The sequence below is a fragment of the Periplaneta americana genome, chromosome 3 (genome assembly GCF_040183065.1).
Source record: "Periplaneta americana isolate PAMFEO1 chromosome 3, P.americana_PAMFEO1_priV1, whole genome shotgun sequence".
Lineage (NCBI taxonomy): Eukaryota > Metazoa > Arthropoda > Insecta > Blattodea > Blattidae > Periplaneta > Periplaneta americana.
In genome coordinates, this window is record NC_091119.1 from 10,940,152 (window position 1) to 10,961,905 (window position 21,754).

Here is a 21,754-nt window from a genome sequence, read left to right on the forward strand (position 1 = left end):
GTAATGGTAATTAAGACGTTTGTATGAAAATTATGAAACTCGCGCTCGTTTCATAAACATACTCGCGTCTTAATTACTACCATTATAGGCTCATTGCATAATGTACTATACTAATAATCACTACATATGTCGTGTATAACAGTGTAACTGTTACACAGCTACGTCATAGTTTCGTCATAACTTCGTTACGAAAGATAATAGAATACCTGAAGTTCTCTATTGCATCCGGTAGAGTGCTCTAGTGTGCGGTGTTAAGTATCGATAGTACAACTGACTATGATCGATTACTACACTATATTTTGGTCAAAGAGTACAAACTACAACAATATTATTCTAATTATTCTGTGCTCTTTGGTATGTTCTTCTGTGGTTACAAGGCAACCATTATCATAAAATGACAGTCGATATGAACAGCTGTTAGAGGGGCGGCCATTTTTTCTTTATATACAACGCTTATACAAGGGGTTTCGTGTATATAACTACTGCAAAGCAATTCCCATCGTATAGTTACAGGCTGTTTATACTTCCATCGCTTATGCATGGTTTATTAGTAACGTTTTTCTGTCTCAACTCTGCATAAGTCTCGTATAAAAACTATACACGGTTTATTAGTAAGACCGTTATTGTACATATTCGATTAATAAAACAATTATTAAGGTCACTTTTTGACTCTTTCTCGTATTATATGAACTACTGATTACGAACTACCCTGCAAGCGGAAGAAGGGCATAGGTTACTACTGACTAATATTAAAGCTGTAACTCATAAGCTACATTACGATTACTATAAGAAATAAAATGATTTTAACTGTTTTACTAGCACAAACCAAGCATGTATTGTACGCAAGGAACATAAGAACACAGTATTTATTTATAATACAAACAACATTAAAATATGTAATATTCACGCACCATGTACGAGCTATTCCATCTCAAATCGACCGAAATATAGAGAAAATTGACCTTACAATTTCTAAATATAATGAAACTTTTTTTGTACGTAGAGAACTGTGATACAAAAGTTTGAGGCATCAGAACTTCATAGTGTTTAAATTTAAAATATTTAAATTTATCGTATTTTCATAAAATTAGCAACTTTAAACTGTTGTAGCTCTGAAACCCTTTCACGCAATGATCAAAATCATGGTTTATTTTGATGCTGAGAAATTAAAGTTTATATTGACATATAAACAGATTTTCTTACTTTTTATCGAAATGAAGAAATTTAGATTTTTCCTCATTAAGACGCCTTTGGCTAGCAAAAAATATTTAAAAAATATATAGTTAGATTCCGCATTGAAAGTACATATAAACACATATTTTTTACTGATGGTATGTTGATAAGAAAGTATTGAAAATATCAAATAAAGAAAATAAATAGTACGTGTGTGAACTAACCAGCCGACTGTGAGGCGGGAGCTAGCCGAGGTAAGCAAGGCCAGGAGACATAAACACGTGATGTGTCGTCTAGCAGTCATGGCTGTGCTAGCTTTATTACAGGTTTTCATAAACACAGGAGTAAAATGACGCCCAACGCTTGCTTATCTTCAGCTCTCGGCCAATGCGTGCAGTACTGCGCCATTCAAGTCTAGGTGTGTGAAAATAATCTATTTAATACCCTCGAAACTTATTGCCGTACCACTAAGCAAACAATGCCGAATCCCTCTTAATAATGCAAGGTTTTTTCTCAATACTTTTTTATATTTTTACAAATGGCCAAAAAGCCTTAAAAGCAAGTAAAATCAGATTATCTGTCACTCTGTGTACAATAAAAATAAGGATTACTTCTTAACATAACCTACCAAATTTCAGCTTCAAAATAAGCTCTCGTTCAATGTTCTGCAGTAAATGGTTCCAGAGTTCTGAGCACTGAAAGAGGCTTGTTTTTATAAAATACGCTAAATTTGTCGTTCAATAAAACAGATACCGTTTGACTTTCGATAATATATTTTTGAAAATGCACTCTCCTCAGCACCTTGTATAAGTAGGGAAAAAATTAGAGTATAAAAAAATGCAAGGTTTTTTACTGATCGATTTCATATGGAATAGCCCGTACACTCTTCAACCAATACATTGGCCAATGCTATTGTGGACGTATCAACAATGAACACAATGAACGTGGAATATCTGACTATATTAAACATTTCACATATTTCAAAATAAAAGTTCAATAACTATTGGAATATTTCTCACAAATCAGTGAAGTGTAGACACAAGATTGCTAAGGTATGTCCACGGCAAATGATGGTTACTGAAGTATAGTTTACTATAATACGAAAACAGGAAAATGACCTCAATAAACTGTCTATTGTTTTCAAGTTGTGTTGAATGAGGTAAGCCAAAGAAATAGAAGATTTTTACAATATATTATAATCATACATTTTATTTAGTTCGAGAGAAAAAAAATTTAATACATACCATATAACTCAGTCTTCGGCTCGTGGATTGTTTGACCGACACTTAAACTGTAACATTCTGACAAATATTTACGTAATCTTTCCAAATAACAATTCAGTACAAATACACTCATTCACATTAAGAAATGGTAACTCTGCAATTATAACTCGCATTCATAAACACTGTTCAAGTACAGCATTCAGAAATAAGTCACAAAAATATAATTCGAAGTTTCGAATCACTAACGGCCTAACTTTTAAATGCATCACTTATAAAGCAACCTGGGTAAATTTTATCTTCATTTAAGAGTCGACAGTCTTTACAATATTTCACTTGTTTTTAGCTATGAAATAAAGAAGTGCTTGCCAATTGGATTACACGCTTCATAATCTCATTTGTGTAAAAAGTTAGGTTATGTATTGTTGCCAGCTCTTTTGAGTTTCAACATGAATGTAGCAACGAAAAACGCCAACAGATGAATACTAATCTCTAGCAAAATGCTTGTAAATAATATTGCTAATAATTTTCCGCAACACAGGTATAATTTAGAACTCTATGATTCAATGGTAGGCAATACAAGACGATTTTGAAAGATGTAATCTTCCTACTCAGAGCACGGCAACTTTAAATATCGTTCACATGAGTCTTCTCAATTTAGTTCCTAAGAGTAGGCAGTGAGAGTGGAAATTCAATTATTACAAAACACTTTTTTACATATAATTTTCGCACAAGCATTCAGCCACCATCAAGTTACAAGTACAACGCAGGTTAGAAGTTTTCGCTTTAAGCATTTCAGAAATATTCTATAAGAGCTTCACAAGTTCTTTTCTGCACTGACCAGGTTCATGTACCAATACAGTCTCGCGAATTCTTCCACAACTTCAGGTATAAGGCACTCCAAGAAAATATGATGAAAATTAATAAAGAGAATCATTTCTTTACTTGGCTGCCTTAACCTTGAGTAAGAAACGAATGTAAAATATAAAAAAAAAAAATAAGTTTTTAAGTGGTGTCAGTTATTGTTAATTCATACAGGTTTTACAGATTCAGGGAACACTGCTTTTAGAAGTTCTGTTTTGTTCACCTTCCCCATTGTATTCTTCGGCAATTTTTCTACTACCTTCAGAACAGTTGGAATTGCATATGGCGCCATTCGTTCTTTGCACCATTCTCGAAGCTGAGACAGTATGACTTCCTTACCTTCTCTTGCGACAACAACTGCTGCCACCTGTACAAGTAAAATGTATTTATACTGTAATAATGTAATGTGTGTTCATCAATAGTAAATTTAATGGATATTAAGAATATGTACATATAAAGTAAATACAGTGAAACCTCGATTCTGGGTTTTTTGGGAGACTGGATAAATTATACCCAGAATCGAGAAAAATCAAAATAGGGATTTTGCCAAAATTGAAAAAGAAACATCAACATATTTAAAAACTAATTTTTATGGTCTAATCTCAATTAAAAGAACAAATGAGGGGCTTAGAACAAAAAGCAGGTAAGTGACGGAAACCTAGTTTTGAGGAAATTACAGTTAAAGTTCTACATGCAATTAAATATTATACACTAGTTTGGTGAAATGATGCCCATATAGCAGCACTGCACGGTGTGATCACTTACCTGATCTTATCCCAAAGAAACATCCTTTTGGGCTATCACAACACGCACTTACCTCATTTTTTTTAATAATGTCACTTACCTGCTTTTTGTTCTAAGCCCCTCCAATATGCTTTAAAGAGCTTCACAACATTAAATACCGCGAAAATCGTCTGTAGCTGCATTTAGATTGGCAACAGGCCATGATTGTTTGGCCAAACACCTGCATAGAATTGGAATATATCAGTCCCCTAACTGCCCATTGTGCAACTCAAACCAAGAAATGGATTCGGAACACCTCAAAATCTGTGCTTCAGTGGCTGGTCATGATAATATCTTCGAAAAATATTTGAGTGCAAGAGGTCAAATGACTTTATTGTCAAACGCCTGGCATTAGAAAACAACAACAACATTAAATACACTAGTTGGTTGCATCAAGTTTATCTGCCACTTCTTGAAGAAATCAAGAATGGATGTCTGTTTGGCTGGACATCTTTGATGGAGGAAGAGTAACGCCCTTTTCACCAGGTTTCACCTGGATTCATCAATATTGAAGCTACTCATGTATCTTCATATAGCTTCCAGTCCTGCTACCGTTCATCGATGCAGTCTTCTTCTTTCTCCATGATGTCACCATTGACAGCCTTCATAAAGCCTGCTTTTCTGAAGCAGTTGATGGTGGTGGCTGCTGACACTTCCTCCCATGCACTGCAGACCATATGCATGGCAGTGAGGATGGAGATTTTGAAAACAGAATCTCCAGTTTGTCCACGGCAGCAATCTGTTTCTGCACCAGTGAACGTCTATACTTCCTCTTGAGGGCATGAATTACACTCAAATCCAGGGGTTGGAGACAGTTATACAGTTAGGTGGGAAGAAACCAACCTTCACATTCTTCAGGAATGGCGTATCAGGGGGATGTGCCAGACCTTACCCACTAAAGTAATTATCTTCCTGTTAGCAGCCCCCATTTTCACGTCCAGCTGTTCTCAGATAGCTGCTAAATATGTCCATTGTCATCCAGGCAGTCCTGTTGATCTTGTAACTGCATGGCAGTTTTTCATACTTGCAAATTACCATCTGCATTTGTACAGAGAAGAACAGTGAGCCTCTACTTACTTTTCTTCTCATTATGGCAGGTCTCTCTCTTTATGTGAAGGCTCTCATCAGGGAGTAGAAGACCCCCGTCGCATCGGTATTAGAGATATCTTTGGCATCATAGCCTTCAATGAGATGTGGAAGCACATCGTCTTTCCGATGATCCACCAACTCATCTGGAACAGTTGCACTTTTGTTTGTAATGTTGTTGTTTTCTAATGCCAGGCGTTTGACAATAAAGTCATTTGACCTCTTGCACTCCAATATTTTTCAAAGATATTATCATGGTCAGCCACTGGAGCACAGATTTTGAGGTGTTCCGAATCCATTTCTTGGTTTGAGTTGCACAATGGGCAGTTAGGGGACTGATATATTCCAATTCTATGCAGGTGTTTGGCCAAACAATCATGGCCTGTTGCCAATCTAAATGCAGCTACAGACCATTTTCGTGGTAAATCGGGAATTAACTGTGGATTTTGATGCAGAGAGTTCCATTTTTTCCCTTGGGATTGTGTTATCAAATTTTGTTTGTTGAAGTCTAAGTATGTAGATTTAATAAATCTTTTCACAGAGTAATACGTAGATTTAGTAACAGGTCTGTAAGTAGCAGTGCCGCCCTTCTTTGCTAAAGCATCCGCATTCTCATTTCCCAGGATTCCACAATGGGATGGTATCCATTGGAATACAATTCTTTTATTGAGTGATATTAATTGAGAGAGCAGTTTGTAATGTCATGCTGCTTAAAGTGATGGAGCCATCCATTAGAAGCCCTAAAATTGTCCACTTTCAGTCTTTTTTTTTTTTGTCTCACTGTTATTTATACTCGCTTTAACATCTCTGGTCATATTGCGAGTTAATCTTTGGTTGAAATCCGAAGGCCTGTGTACTATTGTTGAGACTGGTTCTATTGTTTTGAACTAGATGGCGACTGTATGTATGAGTGATTTGTTATGATGAATGAGGCTGGTGATTTTCAGGGATGTTGTGGCCCGAATTTCCTGGCATTTGCCTTACGGTTGAGGAAAAACCCTGAAAAACCTCAACCAGGAAATTCAACCCGACCGGGAATCGAACCCGGGCCCTCTGCGTAAGAGACCAGCATGCTGACCCCTACACCACAGAGGTGGTCGCTTTCAGTCTTAATGCGATGCTTTGTTGTGAATTGATTCTCATGCACTGCAGCACATGATTAACACGTGGTTTATGCACTGTGTTGAATCAGGTATCGCATCTGAGTATGCATGGTAGATAAGGAGAGGGATAGGAACTGTTACTGAAACGACCTTGGCCAAGGAAATAAGCATTTAGGGCTGAAAAAACGCACAATCGAAGCTAATTTGCTTTGTTGGGACAAAAAAATTGTTTCTTAAATGCTGGTAAAACACTAAATCGAGAAACATTAAACTGGGGTAAAAATAGCACTGTGTATATAGGACTTCTGCTGGGACTGCAAAATAAGAACGCAAAATGCGGGTAAATCTTAAATCGAGAAACCCAAAATCGAGGTTCCACTATAAATGGCTTAAAGTGCTTTAATTTCAATTATCAACCCTTCCTTGCTTATATTAAGTGAAAACCTCCTTTTAAGACAGACTTGCATTTAAGGAAAAAATAATATTTCCCTAAACATTCATTAAGGGGTTTTCCTGTAGTTTGTTTCAACATGAACTTCCAAGCCCCTGGTTATAATAAATTTTAAAAAGTTGAATATGAACAGTCATTTCTGCTGAAGCATGATCTAATGTTGGTGGCAAATTTTAACGTACCTTTTGTCCCCAGGTAATATCTGGAAGACCAATGACAGAGCAATCGGCAATGTCAGAATGTCCTAGAAGGTGTGTCTCTATTTCCACAGCGCTGACCTTATAGCCACCTGTCTTGATGATATCCACAGACGTTCGGCCAAGAATCTTATACATTCCATTTTCGTAAGCTGCTGTATCACCTGCATAACATTTTTAAAGAATATGCCATGTAAAACTTACATCTTCTAAAAGCTGAACAAGAAATTACTACAAAATAAGAAATAACAATGTAAGTAATTGATTAACTAGCAGACTTACTCGTGTTAATTATGTAAGTCTGTGTGGCTTACAGCTGTTTCGGTGCTTCATCACACCATCCTCAGAGCCTACTAGATCTCGGCATCATCTCATACTTTTCTGCCTGTTGTGTGAGTGCGTTTGATTGTTGAAAAGTGGAGTTAAATATTGTGTGTGTACTGAAATTGATCTGTGTGTTGAGAATTTGATCGGGGTGTGTTTTAGTGTGTTTGTATATTTCGTATTGTTCTAATGTGTTGAGTTTTTGGTTCTTGGGTTGTATGTGTAGGATTTCCATGTCCGCATTTATGTTATGACTCCACCTTTCAACACTTTTCAACAATCAAACGCACCCACACAACAGACAGAGAAGTACGAGATGACGCCGAGATCTAGTAGGCTCTGAGGATGGTGTGATGAAGTACCGAAACAGCTGTAAGCTGCACAGACTTACATAATTAACAAGAGTAAGTCCGCTAGTTAATCAATTACTTATATTCAAATGTTAAAAGTAGTGTATGCAAGATTCAAAATGGATGAAATAATAATGGGTTAAAATACCAAGTGGTGGCGCCATTGGGAATCAATCAACTAACAGAATTACATCTTCACAAAAACAAACAGTAATACACAAAATGTCACCTATTTAAGTTTACACTACAACAGAATATTTAGAAATAATGTGTCCGACAAGTCCCACATCATAGGCTAAATCATAAAATATGTTCGATATGACTCCATACGATTTCCAAACATGTCTAGAGGCGAACTTCAACAGGGTGTAGCTTGTCGGCTGTGATTTCAAGACACTTTTTCTCGATCCGCATTCGTAGGTTTTTTCAAACCACGAAACTTCACTTTCTATACATTTTCCTTATGACAAATCTAGAAAGCAAAGTCAGGTGGATTTATGTCAAGTGACCTGAGAGGCCACTCTCCAGCTCTTCTGCGTCATATCTACCGATCAGGGAAGTTGTCACTGAGCCAATTCCACATAGATGTGGCACCAGAGATTTAGCCTATGATGTAGGACTTGATCGAACACCCTGTACAAGACTGTACAAGGCGTGTTCTTAAAGTAAGTTCAGTTTTCAATAAGAGCCGTCGCATCGCTGCAATCGTTATTTTGCACATGCGTGTTTTCTTCTTCAGTCCTCAGGCAAGCTGTGCATGCAGTTTCAGAGCTTCAGTCCGTGTGTGTGGTTAGTTGTGATCAGTTGAAATGTTTAAAGTGATCGAGCACCCCGCCGACTGTGAGATGCGGTCTGTTATCCGTGTCTTGAATGCGAGAAACATCAAACCAGCTGACATTCATCGTCAACTTTGTGAGGCGTATGGTGATGATGCCATTAGTGATGGAATGGTCAGGAGATGAGTTAGGAAGTTCAACGAGGGCCGCATACCGGTCGGCCATCTTTGATCAATGACGATTTGTAGTGTGCTGTCGATGAAAAATTTCATAAGGACAGGAGGTTCACAATTTCTTCGCTTTCCTTGAATTTTCCACAAATGTCGCAGAGTGTTCTCTACAAAATTGTGACAGATCGATTATGATATTGAAAATTGTGCTCACGATGGGTACCCAAAACGCTCACTGAGGGATACAAAACCAAACGAGCTTCCAGTGCATTGAACTTTCTCACACGTTACAGTGAGCAAGGCGATGAGTTTCTTGACCATATCGTGACAGGTGACGAGACTTGGGTGTCTCACATGACACATGAATCGAAGCAGCAGTCCATGGAATGGAGACACACTGCATCACCAAGGAAAAAGAAATTCAAACAAACCATTTCAACACGCAAAATCATGTGCACTGTTTTTTGGGACAGAAAAGGAGTCCTACTCATCGAATTCTTGCCTCAGGGTGAAACCATTAATAAAGAAACCTATTGTCAGAACTTGAAGAAGCTCCATCGTGAAATTCAGAACAAGAGACGTGGGATGCTGACCGACTGAGTTGTGTTGCTTCATGACAATGCTCGGCTACACACACAGCTCGTGACACCCAAAATCTCGTTACTTTCATCTCTTCCTGCACCTTAAGAAGTTCCTCGGTGGTCAACATTTTGATAGTGACGACGAAGTGAAAACAGCAGTGCGGGAGTGGTTCGCATCGCAGGTGGGCGAATTCTACATTGAGGGGATAGAAAGACTTGTGCCACGACTCGATAAATGCCTCAATAATGGTGGAGATTATATTGAGAAGTAATTGAAGTGTGGGGAATACAATGCAACAAAAATGGTTTGTAAATATCTTCCCATTTACCTACTACACCCTTTTGGAACTTACTTTAAGAAAGTGTCTCGTATATATTGGTTTCTTATTTGGATTATTATTAACATCAACAGTTCCTCCTCGAAAAAAATGATCACTTAAATGTATACTTTTTCATTATGTAAAATGACAGCTCAATTCAGTTTTATTGTTAAAACTGTCCTCATCTCATGACGAGATTCACAAAGCAAAGACAGCAAACATGACAACACTCAACAGTGATACATTATACTCAAATCCTTTCTCGAAAGATATATGCAAACCTACTTCTGCAACCCGGACAGAGGGTATAATTAAGTAATTTGATTTACACATGTTACTGTCAACATTTGATTAGATAGAATTTAAAAGGAAAACATGTTCTGTAAACAAAGGCTTTCAAAATGTTTACCGAAAATATTAACAGGTTAAAATGAAACAATGCATGTGTTTTATTAGTAAGAAAACTCCCACAAGCTTATTTGTAAGAAATAAAAGGTTCTTAAAAAGGCCATTTTTAGCATGTTCTAGTGACGAAGATTTCAAAGCAACATATTTCTGAGTAACCACTTTTAATAAAAATGGGAGTATAAGGGTACAGTGCATCAGTTATTCATAGATTTCAAAAAGGCATATGACTCGGTTAAGAGAGAAGTTTTATATGATATTCTTATTGAATTTGGTATTCCCAAGAAACTAGTTCGATTAATTAAAATGTATCTCAGTGAAACATACAGCAGAGTTCGTATAGGTCAGTTTCTGTCAGATGCGTTTCCAATTCACTGTGGGCTAAAGCAGGGAGATGCGCTATCACCTTTATTTTTTAACTTTGCTCTAGAGTATGCCATTAGGAAAGCCAGGATAACAGAGAGGGTTTGGAATTGAACGCGTTACATCAGCTGCTTGTCTATGCGGATGATGTGAATATGTTAGGAGAAAATCCACAAACGATTAGGGAAAACACGGAAATTTTACTGGAAGCAAGTAAAGAGATAGGTTTGGAAGTAAATCCCGAAAAGACAAAGTATATGATTATGTCTCGTGACCAGAATATTGTACGAAATGGAAATATAAAAATTGGAAATTTATCCTTTGAAGAGGTGGAGAAGTTCAAATATCTGGGAGCAACAGTAACAAATATAAATGATACTTGGGAGGAAATTAAACACAGAATAAATATGGGAAATGCCTGTAATTATTTGGTTGAGAAGCTTTTGTCATCTAGTCTGCTGTCAAAAAATCTGAAAGTCAGAATTTATAAAACAGTTATATTACTGGTCGTTCTATATGGTTGTGAAACTTGGACTCTCACTTTGAGAGAGGAACAGAGATTGAGGGTTTTTGAGAATAAGGTGCTTAGGAAAATATTTGGGGCTAAGGGGGATGAAGTTACAGGAGAATGGAGAAAGTTACATAACGCAGAGCTGCACGCATTGCATCCTTCACCTGACATAATTAGGAACATTAAATCCAGACGTTTGAGATGGGCAGGGCATGTAGCACGTATGGGCGAATCCAGAAATGCATATAGAGTGTTAGTTGGGAGGCCAGAGGGAAAAAGACCTTTAGGGAGGCCGAGACGTAGATGGGAAGATAATATTAAAATGGATTTGAGGGAGGTGGGATATGATGATAGAGAATGGATTAATCTTGCTCAGGACAGGGACCAATGGCGGGCTTATGTGAGGGCGGCAATGAACCTCCGGGTTCCTTAAAAGCCAGTAAGTAAGTAAGTTAAGTAAGTAACCACTTTTAATACCATCCAGAGTTTTTAAAGTCATTTTTAAGAAATCCCTTTCTCAGTCATTTAGCTTCATTTTCATCACATTATTCTTCTTCCTCCCCCTCCTCTTCATCGTCATTCTATCCTCCTTACCATAATTATTATTCCTACAATATAACGTTTTGTGATTAAATGCACTCCACGCCTGTGGAGTTAATGGTTAGCGAGTCTGGCCGCGAGACCAGATGGCCCGGGTTCGATTCCCAGTCGGGGCAAGTTACCTGGTTGAAGTTTTTTCTGGGGTTTTCTCTCAACCCAATATGAGCAAATGCTGGGTAACGTTCGGTGCTGAACCCGGGAGACATTTCACCGGCATTATCATCATCTCATTCAGATGCTAAATAACCTAAGATGTTGACAAAGTGTCGTAAAATAACCTACTAAAATAAAAAAAATGCAGTTAATTAGAAAATTAAGTTGGAAGTTTCTGTAGTCCGGCGATATCGTCGCTAAAACACTCTACTTATATATAGATGTAAGAAGTCAACGAACTTGGTAAGTCTCCGTTTGTAAGCTGCCAAGATGTTGCCATGCGTTCGCTTTGTGCCATGGTTTGAATTTAGGAGTTTTTAAATTAAATTTAAACGAAAACCGTGCGTGCTATTGAAATATGCAGAGGGATAAATTATTCTCTATTAGATTTCCTATTGATATGGACAAAAATCACGATCCTGCTAGCAACAGTTACCGAATAAGAGATTGTTAAACATTTGGAAAAAAAAAAAACTATGAACTTTCCACCAATATGATATTACAGTCTTTTGTTACATACACGAGCTATTTGCTCTGGAAATCTGCAAGGCTATTTCACTTCCACCCTGTATTTCTGATTACAGTGCCTTTATAAAATAACATGGCTTTTATTAACTTCTTCGATTATAATCACGAGTAATTTATTTCCATGATCCTGATCATTTTACAGTGACCTGGAAGACAAGAATTCACTACCCCAAGGTGAGAACTCAACTTTGAAAATTCTGTCTGAATTCCTCTCATTCAAGGTCCGGGTTCTTCTATGTGCAATAAATGTATGAGGGGGATCCAGGCAATAACGACCATTTTGTTGTAATAATTAAAAAAAATATATTTATTTGAAAAAACAAAGTCTGTTACATAACTGAAGCTTCCTTTACTTCTCTACATAATCACCACCTACATTTAAACATTTGTCGTATCTGTTCACTAGCTTTAGAATTCCCGTGTTATACTCCTCTGCCGCCAGTTCATTAAGCCAGGTGTTCACTGTCTTCTTCAACTCTTCATCACTTCCAAAACGCGTACCACCCAGAAAGTCTTTCAGCTTAGTGAAAAGGTGAAAATCGCTAGGAGCAAGGTCTGGACTATAGGGCGGATGATCGAAGATTTTCCAACCAAATTGATCCAGCAATTCTCGAGTTGAAGCAGCAGTGTGCGGGCGGGCACAGATTTTGTGGTATCCAAGATGTTGCGACACAATTTCACCAAGCAAAGAACGAGAAATGTCAGGAAAGGCAATATACAATTCGTCGAGTGATGTGCGCCTGTCTTGCAAGATTCTGTCGTTCACTTTAGTCTTCAGGTCTTCTGTGATGAGTGATGGGCGTCCGGGTCGAGTTTCATCGTGGACATTTATTTGCCCATTGTTGAACATTTCGCACCATTTTCTCACATTTCTTTCATTCATTACAGTATCACCATACACTTCTTTCAATTGCCGGTAAATTTCTGCAGGTTTCAAATGTCGGACATTCAAAAATAGAATCACACTCCTCACCTCACAGTCGGCGGGATTATCAATCACGTCGTTCATTTTGAAGTAACACAAAATGCACAATGGCGACTTGTTGCAACCAGTACTCACAACATTATGAGAACACATGTTAAGGAAGCCAGTTGACCTTCAAACAAGGAAGGGGAGTCAGCTGCTCGGCGGGTATGCGCGAACGGTCGTTATTTCCTGGACCCCCCTCGTATTACATGGCATCCCTTACATTCTGAAGCAAACCATCTTAGAATCTTCATAACATTTAAAACTACATTGCTTTTAGTCGAGTTTGAGTATACTATGTCTGAACCAAGTTTTCTTCCTGCCACCTATCCTCCACAATATTAGTACAGTACGTGTCACCGTTTTTGGCGTGTGAAATAAGTAATGGGAATGTTAAGTGCGAGTGTTTTACATTTGCCGCAGTCAGTCTGAAAACTGTGTTTGGTAAATGGCTGATGTGACATGTATAGAAACTGGTACCATTCTCAGCTGCACTAGCAACATGCTCACAAACTGGACACTATATATCTAGGACACACGCCAAAAACGCTGGTGCCAGATATAACGTTCATTACATCTACCAAACTAGTACCAATTCACTGGTATGGTAACTTGGACAAACATTTCTAGATATCAGTTAAAAAATAAAATTAACATTAATATAATTACCTGTCTTAAACCATCCATCCTCTGTGAACTCTGACTTTGTAGCTTTAGGGTTCTTCCAGTATCCTCTGAAGACATTGGGGCCCTTGACACGCAGTTCACCGCTTATGTACTTGGTGGACATGACCTTAGTTCCGCAAGTGGATGAACCTTCCACTAATATTTCACTCTCCTGATTCAGAAGAGGCTTCGCAATCTGAACACGAACTCCAGGCAATGGAGTCCCAACAAACCCTATCACACCATTAAGAGCACACATTACATAGGTACTCGGCATCAAGCATCCAGAGTAGGCCTTAGCCAGTGGCGGTTCCTTGGGGGAGGGAAGGAAGGAACGCCCTCCTTACATTTTTCTTCTTTCGAAAGTAAATATCAAATAAAATATGTGCCTTGAAATTCAAGGAAGATTCGATAATTTTTTAAGTTCTCAGCTATAAGAAAACCTCGGTTGATCGAGTTTTAAACGACGCACGCTCATGTGCTGCTAGAAAACTGTGAGAAAGATGCGAGATTGTTTGTGTGGAGGAAAGTCAATCCATTCCTCCTTTACTGCAGTTAGTACACATAGACAACAGCGCACTAGCGGCCAGAGAAAGAAGCAGAGTTTTAAAGCGAGTAATCAGTAAATGAACGGAGAGGGAGGAGATCCTCCTCTGAATCAGCGCATGGGCGGGAAATAGAAACCGACTGGTCGTGCAGCAAGCTCGCTACTGCTGCCATCTAACGATCTTGCATTCAACCAGACTATAACACATCTAGGAGGAGGCACAATAAAAAACAGTTGTAACGCAACGCTATGAAAGACACCATTTTTTTTAATTATAAATCAAAAATATTATTCATTGCACTTTACACAGGCTACTATTCATGGTTTGAAACTTTCACAAGGATATTTGAAAGTTAAAGTTGGGTTTATATAAAACTAAGAGGAAGTAGTTCTATGTTAGTATCGCAGATCTTTTTGGCCCCTGAAATTCGCTTCCATTCACTGTGTACTAGACAGGGCAACAGCCAAGTTGTCAGTTTTGTACAAATATATTTGAAATTGAAAGTAGGTACTCCAAACTACATTATTTTTAACATAAAAAATTAATCGACCACCGGCAATTTTGAACAATAATGGTAGTATGACTTTACAAGAACTGACACTCTTCAAAAGCATGTGATGCTGAACTTGTAAAATGTACATGTGGCAACACAGACCACGTGGGTGGGTGCAGTGTTCTCGCTTTCCTCAGATTATTTCCCATTCCCATTACCGCGGTTCTGATTACGTGATAGTAGCTAGTCTCTTCCAACACGTGTGATGCTGTAGTGTGCTCGAAAAGTCCTGCGAGGTTGTGAATTTCCTTGTAATTGTTAATTTGTGCAATTATTCAACAATGAATGGAAGTGAAAACATTATATATAATTAACTGATTAACTAGTGGACTTACTCGTGTTAATTATGTAAGATTTGTGCGGCTTATAGCTGTTTCAGTGCTTCACGCACCATCCTCAGAGACTATGTGAAGCACTGAAACAGCTGTAAGCCGCACAAATCTTATATAATTAACACGAGTAAGTGTTAAAAGTAGTGTATGCAAGATTCAAAATGGATTATCAAGACATTATATATTTTGGACAATTTAAGAAACTCAGTTTACAAGAAAAGATTGTTGCTATAAAGAAGGGAAGGCCAACCCCAACACTACCTAGTCTTACATGTATGCATGTTGGCTAATTTGTAGCATATTTCATTCAAGAAGGTGTCATTTCGTCCTGGTACCTTCTTTCCTCCTATTAAGAAATACGCAGGAGCCGCCACTGACCTTAGCCTTCTATTACTACTAAACAATAACAGTGTCTGGCTTTCATAACTTTCTTAGAGGTTTACATAGATTTATTGTCTATCACTTCATAAAAATAAAAAGAAGCACTATCTATTAATAATCCTCGTTCATTTCACAGAGTGCAATCAGGCACGTTCAGTTGAAAAAATGAGAACACATTCTTTTAAAATCACGTTACACTTTGCTCTTACCTGGCCTTCTTTCTCCTTGAAGTGAGTTGGACAATACCATTCCTGTCTCAGTCATTCCATACCGCTCCAGAAGCCTGTGTCCAGCGATTTCATTCCAGCGTTCAAACAGCGGTGCTGGCAGAGGCGATGAGCCACTCACCATCAGTCTGAGGAGGCAGAAAGCAAAGTTTATTGCATCTCCATTCCTGCAAGATATTTTGAGGTCAAATGACTTTATTGTCAAACGCCTGGCATTAGAAAACAACAACAACATTTACTTACTTACTGGCTTTTAAGGAACCCGGAGGTTCATTGCCGCCCTCACATAAGCCCGCCATCAGTCCCTATCCTGAGCAAGATTAATCCATTCTCTGTCATCATATCCCACCTCCCTCAAATCCATTTTAATATTATCTACGTCTCGGCCTTCCTAAAGGTCTTTTTCCCTCCGGTCTCCCAACTAACACTCTATATGCATTTCTGGATTCACCCATAAGTGCTACATGCCCTGCCCATCTCAAACGTCTGGATTTAATGTTCCTAATTATGTCAGGTGAAGAATACAATGTGTGCAGTTCTGTGTTGTGTAACTTTCTCCATTCTCCTGTAACTTCATCCCTCTTAGCCCCAAATATTTTCCTAAGCACCTTATTCTCAAACACCCTTAACCTCTGTTCCTCTCTCAATAATATAACTGTTTTATAAATTCTTTCAGATTTTTCGACAGCAGACTGGATGATAAAAGTTTCTCAACCGAATAATAACAGGCATTTCCCATATTGTTTAATTTCCTCCCAAGTATCATTTATATTTGTTACTTTAGCTCCCAGATATTTGAACTTCTCCACCTCTTCAAAAGATAAATTTCCAATTTTTATATTTCCATTTCGTACAATATTCTCGTCACGAGACATAATCATATACTATGTCTTTTCGGGATTTACTTCCAAACCTATCCCTTTACTTGCTTCCAGTAAAACTGCCGTGTTTTCCCTAATCGTTTGTGGATTTTCTCCTAACATATTCACGTCATCCGCATAGACAAGAAGCTGATGTAACCCGTTCAATTCCAAACCCTCTCTGTTATCCTGGACTTTCCTAATGGCATACTCTAGAGCAAAGTTAAAAAGTAAAGGTGATAGTGCATCTCCTTGCTTTAGCCCACAGTGAATTGGAAACGCATCTGACAGAAACTGACTTATTCGAAATTTTCTAACATTTACAGAATTCAAATTTAAATTCAATTGGACATTACAGCTAGAACAAGGATTCTAAAATGAATGTTGCTGTTGTTTTCTAATGCCAGGCGTTTGACAATAAAGTCATTTGACCTCTTGCACTCCAATATTTTTCAAAGATATTATCATGGTCAGCTACTGAAGCACAGATTTTGAGATGTTCCGAATCCATTTCTTGATTTGAATTGCACAATGGGCAGTTAGGGGACTGATATATTCCAATTGTATGCAGGTGCTTGGCCGAACAGTCATGTTCCTAGGTGACTGTTTAATGTCATCACTGCAACACCTATTCCAACAGTTCATTTTATAATGCAAATTTTCATAAAGTACATGTTAACAACAACATACTTGCTACTCATAATTATTTTTATGCTCGACCATGCCGAAATGTAGTAATTATACACCTGGTATCTGCCCATCTGCCCTTTAATGGACCTCATTAAAGTACACCTATTCATTAAAGTTCAGTTGTTCCACCAATCAGAAAATACCATTGTAGCAATATGAAAGTGCAAGTATCGATTATTCTCGGATATGCCATGGAGGCTGGAAATCCAATACTGTCGCAGAAGGTTATGTTGAACAATCGATCCAAAATAAAATTGAAATCTCAAATACAATATTAAACTCAGTAGAAAAAAACAACACACAAATTAACATCAATTCACCGTCATCTTCCAGCCTTTCACAAAGCACATTCCCACAAATTCATTTCACCAATTGCACAATAAATCACCTATATTTGAAATAAAGTCAGTTCTGTTACTATAATAATTAGCGTTAATTGTAAATAATATTCAAATAAATTCAATTTATCTCGTTTTTCAATGTATAAATCAATTTCAAGGTTATATCAAGCTTAATGTTTATTTTACTCTCTAGATTATATCAAGGTCAATGACATTTCTTTCTCGGAAAAAATCAATACTTTCGCGTCTGCGCAATCTCACAATTTACGAGGTATTGCACAAGGTCCTCAGTCAGATAAGAATAACATGAATACTTATGAATAATTTCAAGTTAGAAATATGGTCGAGCATAAAAAGTCATATGAAACTTGACTATAATGGTAATTAAGACACTTGTATGAAAATTATGAAACTAGCGCAAACTCACGTCTTAATTACTACCATTATAGGCTCGTTGCATAATGTACTATTATGGGGCAACTTTCACGCAGTTTACGAAAACTTTTACACTTTATTATCAGTTGTGTTCTAGATTAGAAAGAAAAGAATTGACGAATTCTCTGTAATGAAAAAAAAAAAAGTAATCATAAACAAACTAACCTTATTTTCTGTGAACATACTGTTCTAATATATTCCCGCATACGTGCATTCTTGTTAAAAATATGATCATACTCCTCAACCAACTTCATGTATATTGTGGGAACTGCCATGAATACGTTCACTCGTTCACTAGCCTGCATATTGATAGCCAAGAGATAACTCCACACACGAGATGGTTCAAATTTCGGCAACATCACACACCTACAAGGAACAAAGTTACATTATTTTAACAAAAATTAAAGACCAGTACAATACAAAATGATAACACAACAAATCAATAGTGCCAGCTGTGGTGAATGTAACAGCTAAGCAGCAGCTTTTAGTGTTGAGCAGAAGTCATGGTTCATGAATTCAATTCATAGGTGTTTATTCACTGTCAATGTAATGTCTCGTACTGTCTTAAGGCGCGTCTCCACTATTAAAAAATTTAACAACAATATGTTAAATATAACATGTTGAATTTAACATGTATATGGACATTTCAAGTCTCAATTGACTTAAAACGTTAACTAAGTATGTTGAATTTAATACTTTTAACATGTTGGCATGTTTTCCAGCAGAAATGGAAAACATGTCAAGTCAATTCATTTGCCCGTGCAGCGTCGGTACAGTTCGGCAAAGTTCGTACAGTTTCCATAGCAACAACTATAAGTTCGGATTTTGTGGCGCGTATCTTGATCATTTTTATACTATAATTGGTCCTTGGTGTTGGCTGTAAGTTGTTCGAAGTAATGGAGTGGACGAAATAAAATACATTAGAATACAATTAATGCACTGATGGAAAGGCCTTGTTTGTGAGATGTGTCTGCAAAAGAATACACGGGCAAAACTAAGAAGGCCGACTTTTTTAGAGAACTGGAATTACCGGTATTATTTAATTGTTCTCGAGAATACATTAGAGAGTTTTCACACTCTCATCGTATGCTAAACGTTAATGCTATGTTGACGTTAGTAATGGTCATATTTGGTGCTGTATGTTAACGTTCGTAAAACTTCGGAAAGAATAATTATACGATGTTACCCGCTCCTTTACCATCTATCATGTCGTAGGTCCTATGATAATCGCGCTGCAATTTTTTTAATTGAGATAAGATGGCTGCTCTTAAATTATGTATTTCTTTGATGTAACAGGAAGTATTTTTGCAGCACTACATTAAAATCGTGTTCTGACATTCTCAGCAAGTTCTTCAATCCAAATCGATACTGTATTCAACTTTAAGCTTGTTTAGAATGTATCCTGCATAGTGTCTTTTACTAAGATATTGCCGCATCCACATTCTCATGTTCTTCGTTTTCAAAGCCTTGTAACAAGCAATAGAGGCAATTACAAAAGTCAGATCATCATCTGAGTCCATTGTCCAAGGTTTGAAAATAAAACACTATCTATAATAAAATATCATAGACTGTTTATGGTGGACTACATGTTGTTGTTAAATGTTTAATAGTGGAGACGCACCTTTAGAAGGAGGCTGGAGCTACTGTATGTTGACTCCACATCACAGACGTACCACAGTGTTCATTCATTATAGGTCGAAAATACCCAGAAATATAGTCTCATATGGAATGAGAACCTTAAACAGATAGTATCAACAATACGAATCCTTAGTGTCAACATTTACAGTACAATTTTTAGTGTAGGAAGAACCCGAAACAATTACATCATTTACAATTTAAGGGGCTACACCTTTATAGGTAATTTTTTTAATAGAATAGACTTCTTTCTTTCTTGTGATGAAAGAATGTCTTAACATCCAGAGATACCTTTACCTTACATTATTTCCTATTGTTGAATTATTTTCTTACATTATTATTATTATTATTATTATTATTATTATTATTATTATTATTATTATTATTATTATTATTATTATTATAATATCAGTACTTTTATTTTCTATTATTATTATTTTTTTTTTTTTCACTAATGGTGGGTAGGCCTACTTGACTGTTCGTCATTCACCCATATGAAGCCAGTTGTGTAGGCCATTTTACCGACAGATTCATTGCCCAAGGTGCGCCATAGGAGGCTACACTCACACATGTTCTGCAACTATCGCTGACCTAAAACAGAGGATTGACGATGGAATCGCTGGCATTCCTCGAGACATGATACACAGAGCATTTCAGAGTTTCCACACCAGGCTTTCAGAATCTGTATGCCGAAATGGAGCACATCTTTCCGATGTCATCTTCAAGAAGTAACATGACAAGTGACAATGTGTAATAATGGCAACATAAATGGCATATTATGTACATGCACTTCCATCAATAAATAATGTTTGTACTGTGTTTATTCGTGCCATTTACGTTAATTTAAAATTTCCTATTTCCCTGCACCACTCTGTATTACCACTAAAACCACAATCAAAACTGTTGACTTATGTCAGGGCCGGGCATGAGAGCGGCTCAGTCTAGTCGGCCAGAGCTGCTCTCGCTCCGCAAGGCACTTCAATTCCAAGCCAGAGCACAACACTCACGCAGTGGTGGAGTCGCATTACAGCTACCTTCCCTGCATTAATATAACAAGAGCCACGGTTGTTCTAGTCATTCAGTCTGCCAGTACATAATAGTTTATAAGGATATTACATCAATCCATTGTACATTATAGGATTTATAACACTCTTATTAATTTAATAAAATAAACTTCGCTCTATGCACACACACAAATCATTACGCTTATTTACATAACCCATACGCACGTACTGCAACCTCCTCACCACGGTTCTACGAGACAGGCGTATGGCTTCCACTTCCCCTACTTGCTGTGGACAGAGTTCATCTGCCAATATAATTAAACATCGCTTGATGAATTCACCTTCGTTGAATGTTTTCAATTCCTTTGCAATTTCGTGGCAAATTTTGTAGCTAATTCTCATGGCCGATTCACTAAGTGCATTATTGTCATCCTGTTAATATATAATATAATATGATATAATATATGATATAAAATAATGTGATGCGATATATGATACGATATGATATATGACATGATATATAATATAATATAATATAATATAATGCGATGCGATGCGATATGATATATGATATGATATATGATATAATATAATATATAATATAATATAATACAATGTGATGTGATATATGATATGATATATGATGATATGATATGACCATAAATTAATACAACTTAAAGAAAATGTTTCTCAGGTACATTATATTAGAGTATCTATTCGATATTTATATTGCATTGTAAGTTATTATAGTACATTTAGTTATATATAATTTTAAATTATACAAATATTATGATATATCATAGTATAATATATTACAGTTCATGATATATAATATTATATATTATATATCATAATATTTGTATAATTTAAAATTATATATTACTAAATGTATAATAACTTATAATGCAATGCAAATATCAAATAGATGTTCTAACATAATGTACCTGAGAAACATTTTCTTTAAGTTGTATTAATTTATGGCGTTCATTACCAACGTATTTGTCATATTCAGCAGCATGTTGTAAAGAATAATGTCGTTGGATATTGAACTTCTTAATCAGTTGGAGTGTTTATGACATATTAAACACTTTGCTCATCCACTGCTCTCTACCAAAAAGAACTCCTCCTCCCATGATACATTAAAAGCATTGGGAGTA

At 36.9% G+C, this 21,754-nt stretch overlaps 1 protein-coding gene across 2 annotated transcripts in view; it reads right to left on the reverse strand.

Moving 5' to 3' along the window:
* Nucleotides 1-852: 852 nt before the first annotated feature.
* The window catches only part of LOC138695797 (malonate--CoA ligase ACSF3, mitochondrial-like), a 30,738-nt gene continuing 9,836 nt past the window's right edge, over nucleotides 853-21,754 (reverse strand). For both annotated transcript variants that reach the window (XM_069819996.1, XM_069819997.1), the window contains exons 5-9: nucleotides 18,124-18,324; nucleotides 15,615-15,760; nucleotides 13,595-13,825; nucleotides 6,863-7,041; nucleotides 853-3,624 (exon numbers count right to left, since the gene is read on the reverse strand). In XM_069819996.1, the coding sequence (XP_069676097.1) occupies nucleotides 3,424-3,624; nucleotides 6,863-7,041; nucleotides 13,595-13,825; nucleotides 15,615-15,760; nucleotides 18,124-18,324 (958 nt within the window). In that variant the 3' untranslated portion in view covers nucleotides 853-3,423. The remainder of the gene's footprint in view (nucleotides 3,625-6,862; nucleotides 7,042-13,594; nucleotides 13,826-15,614; nucleotides 15,761-18,123; nucleotides 18,325-21,754) is intronic.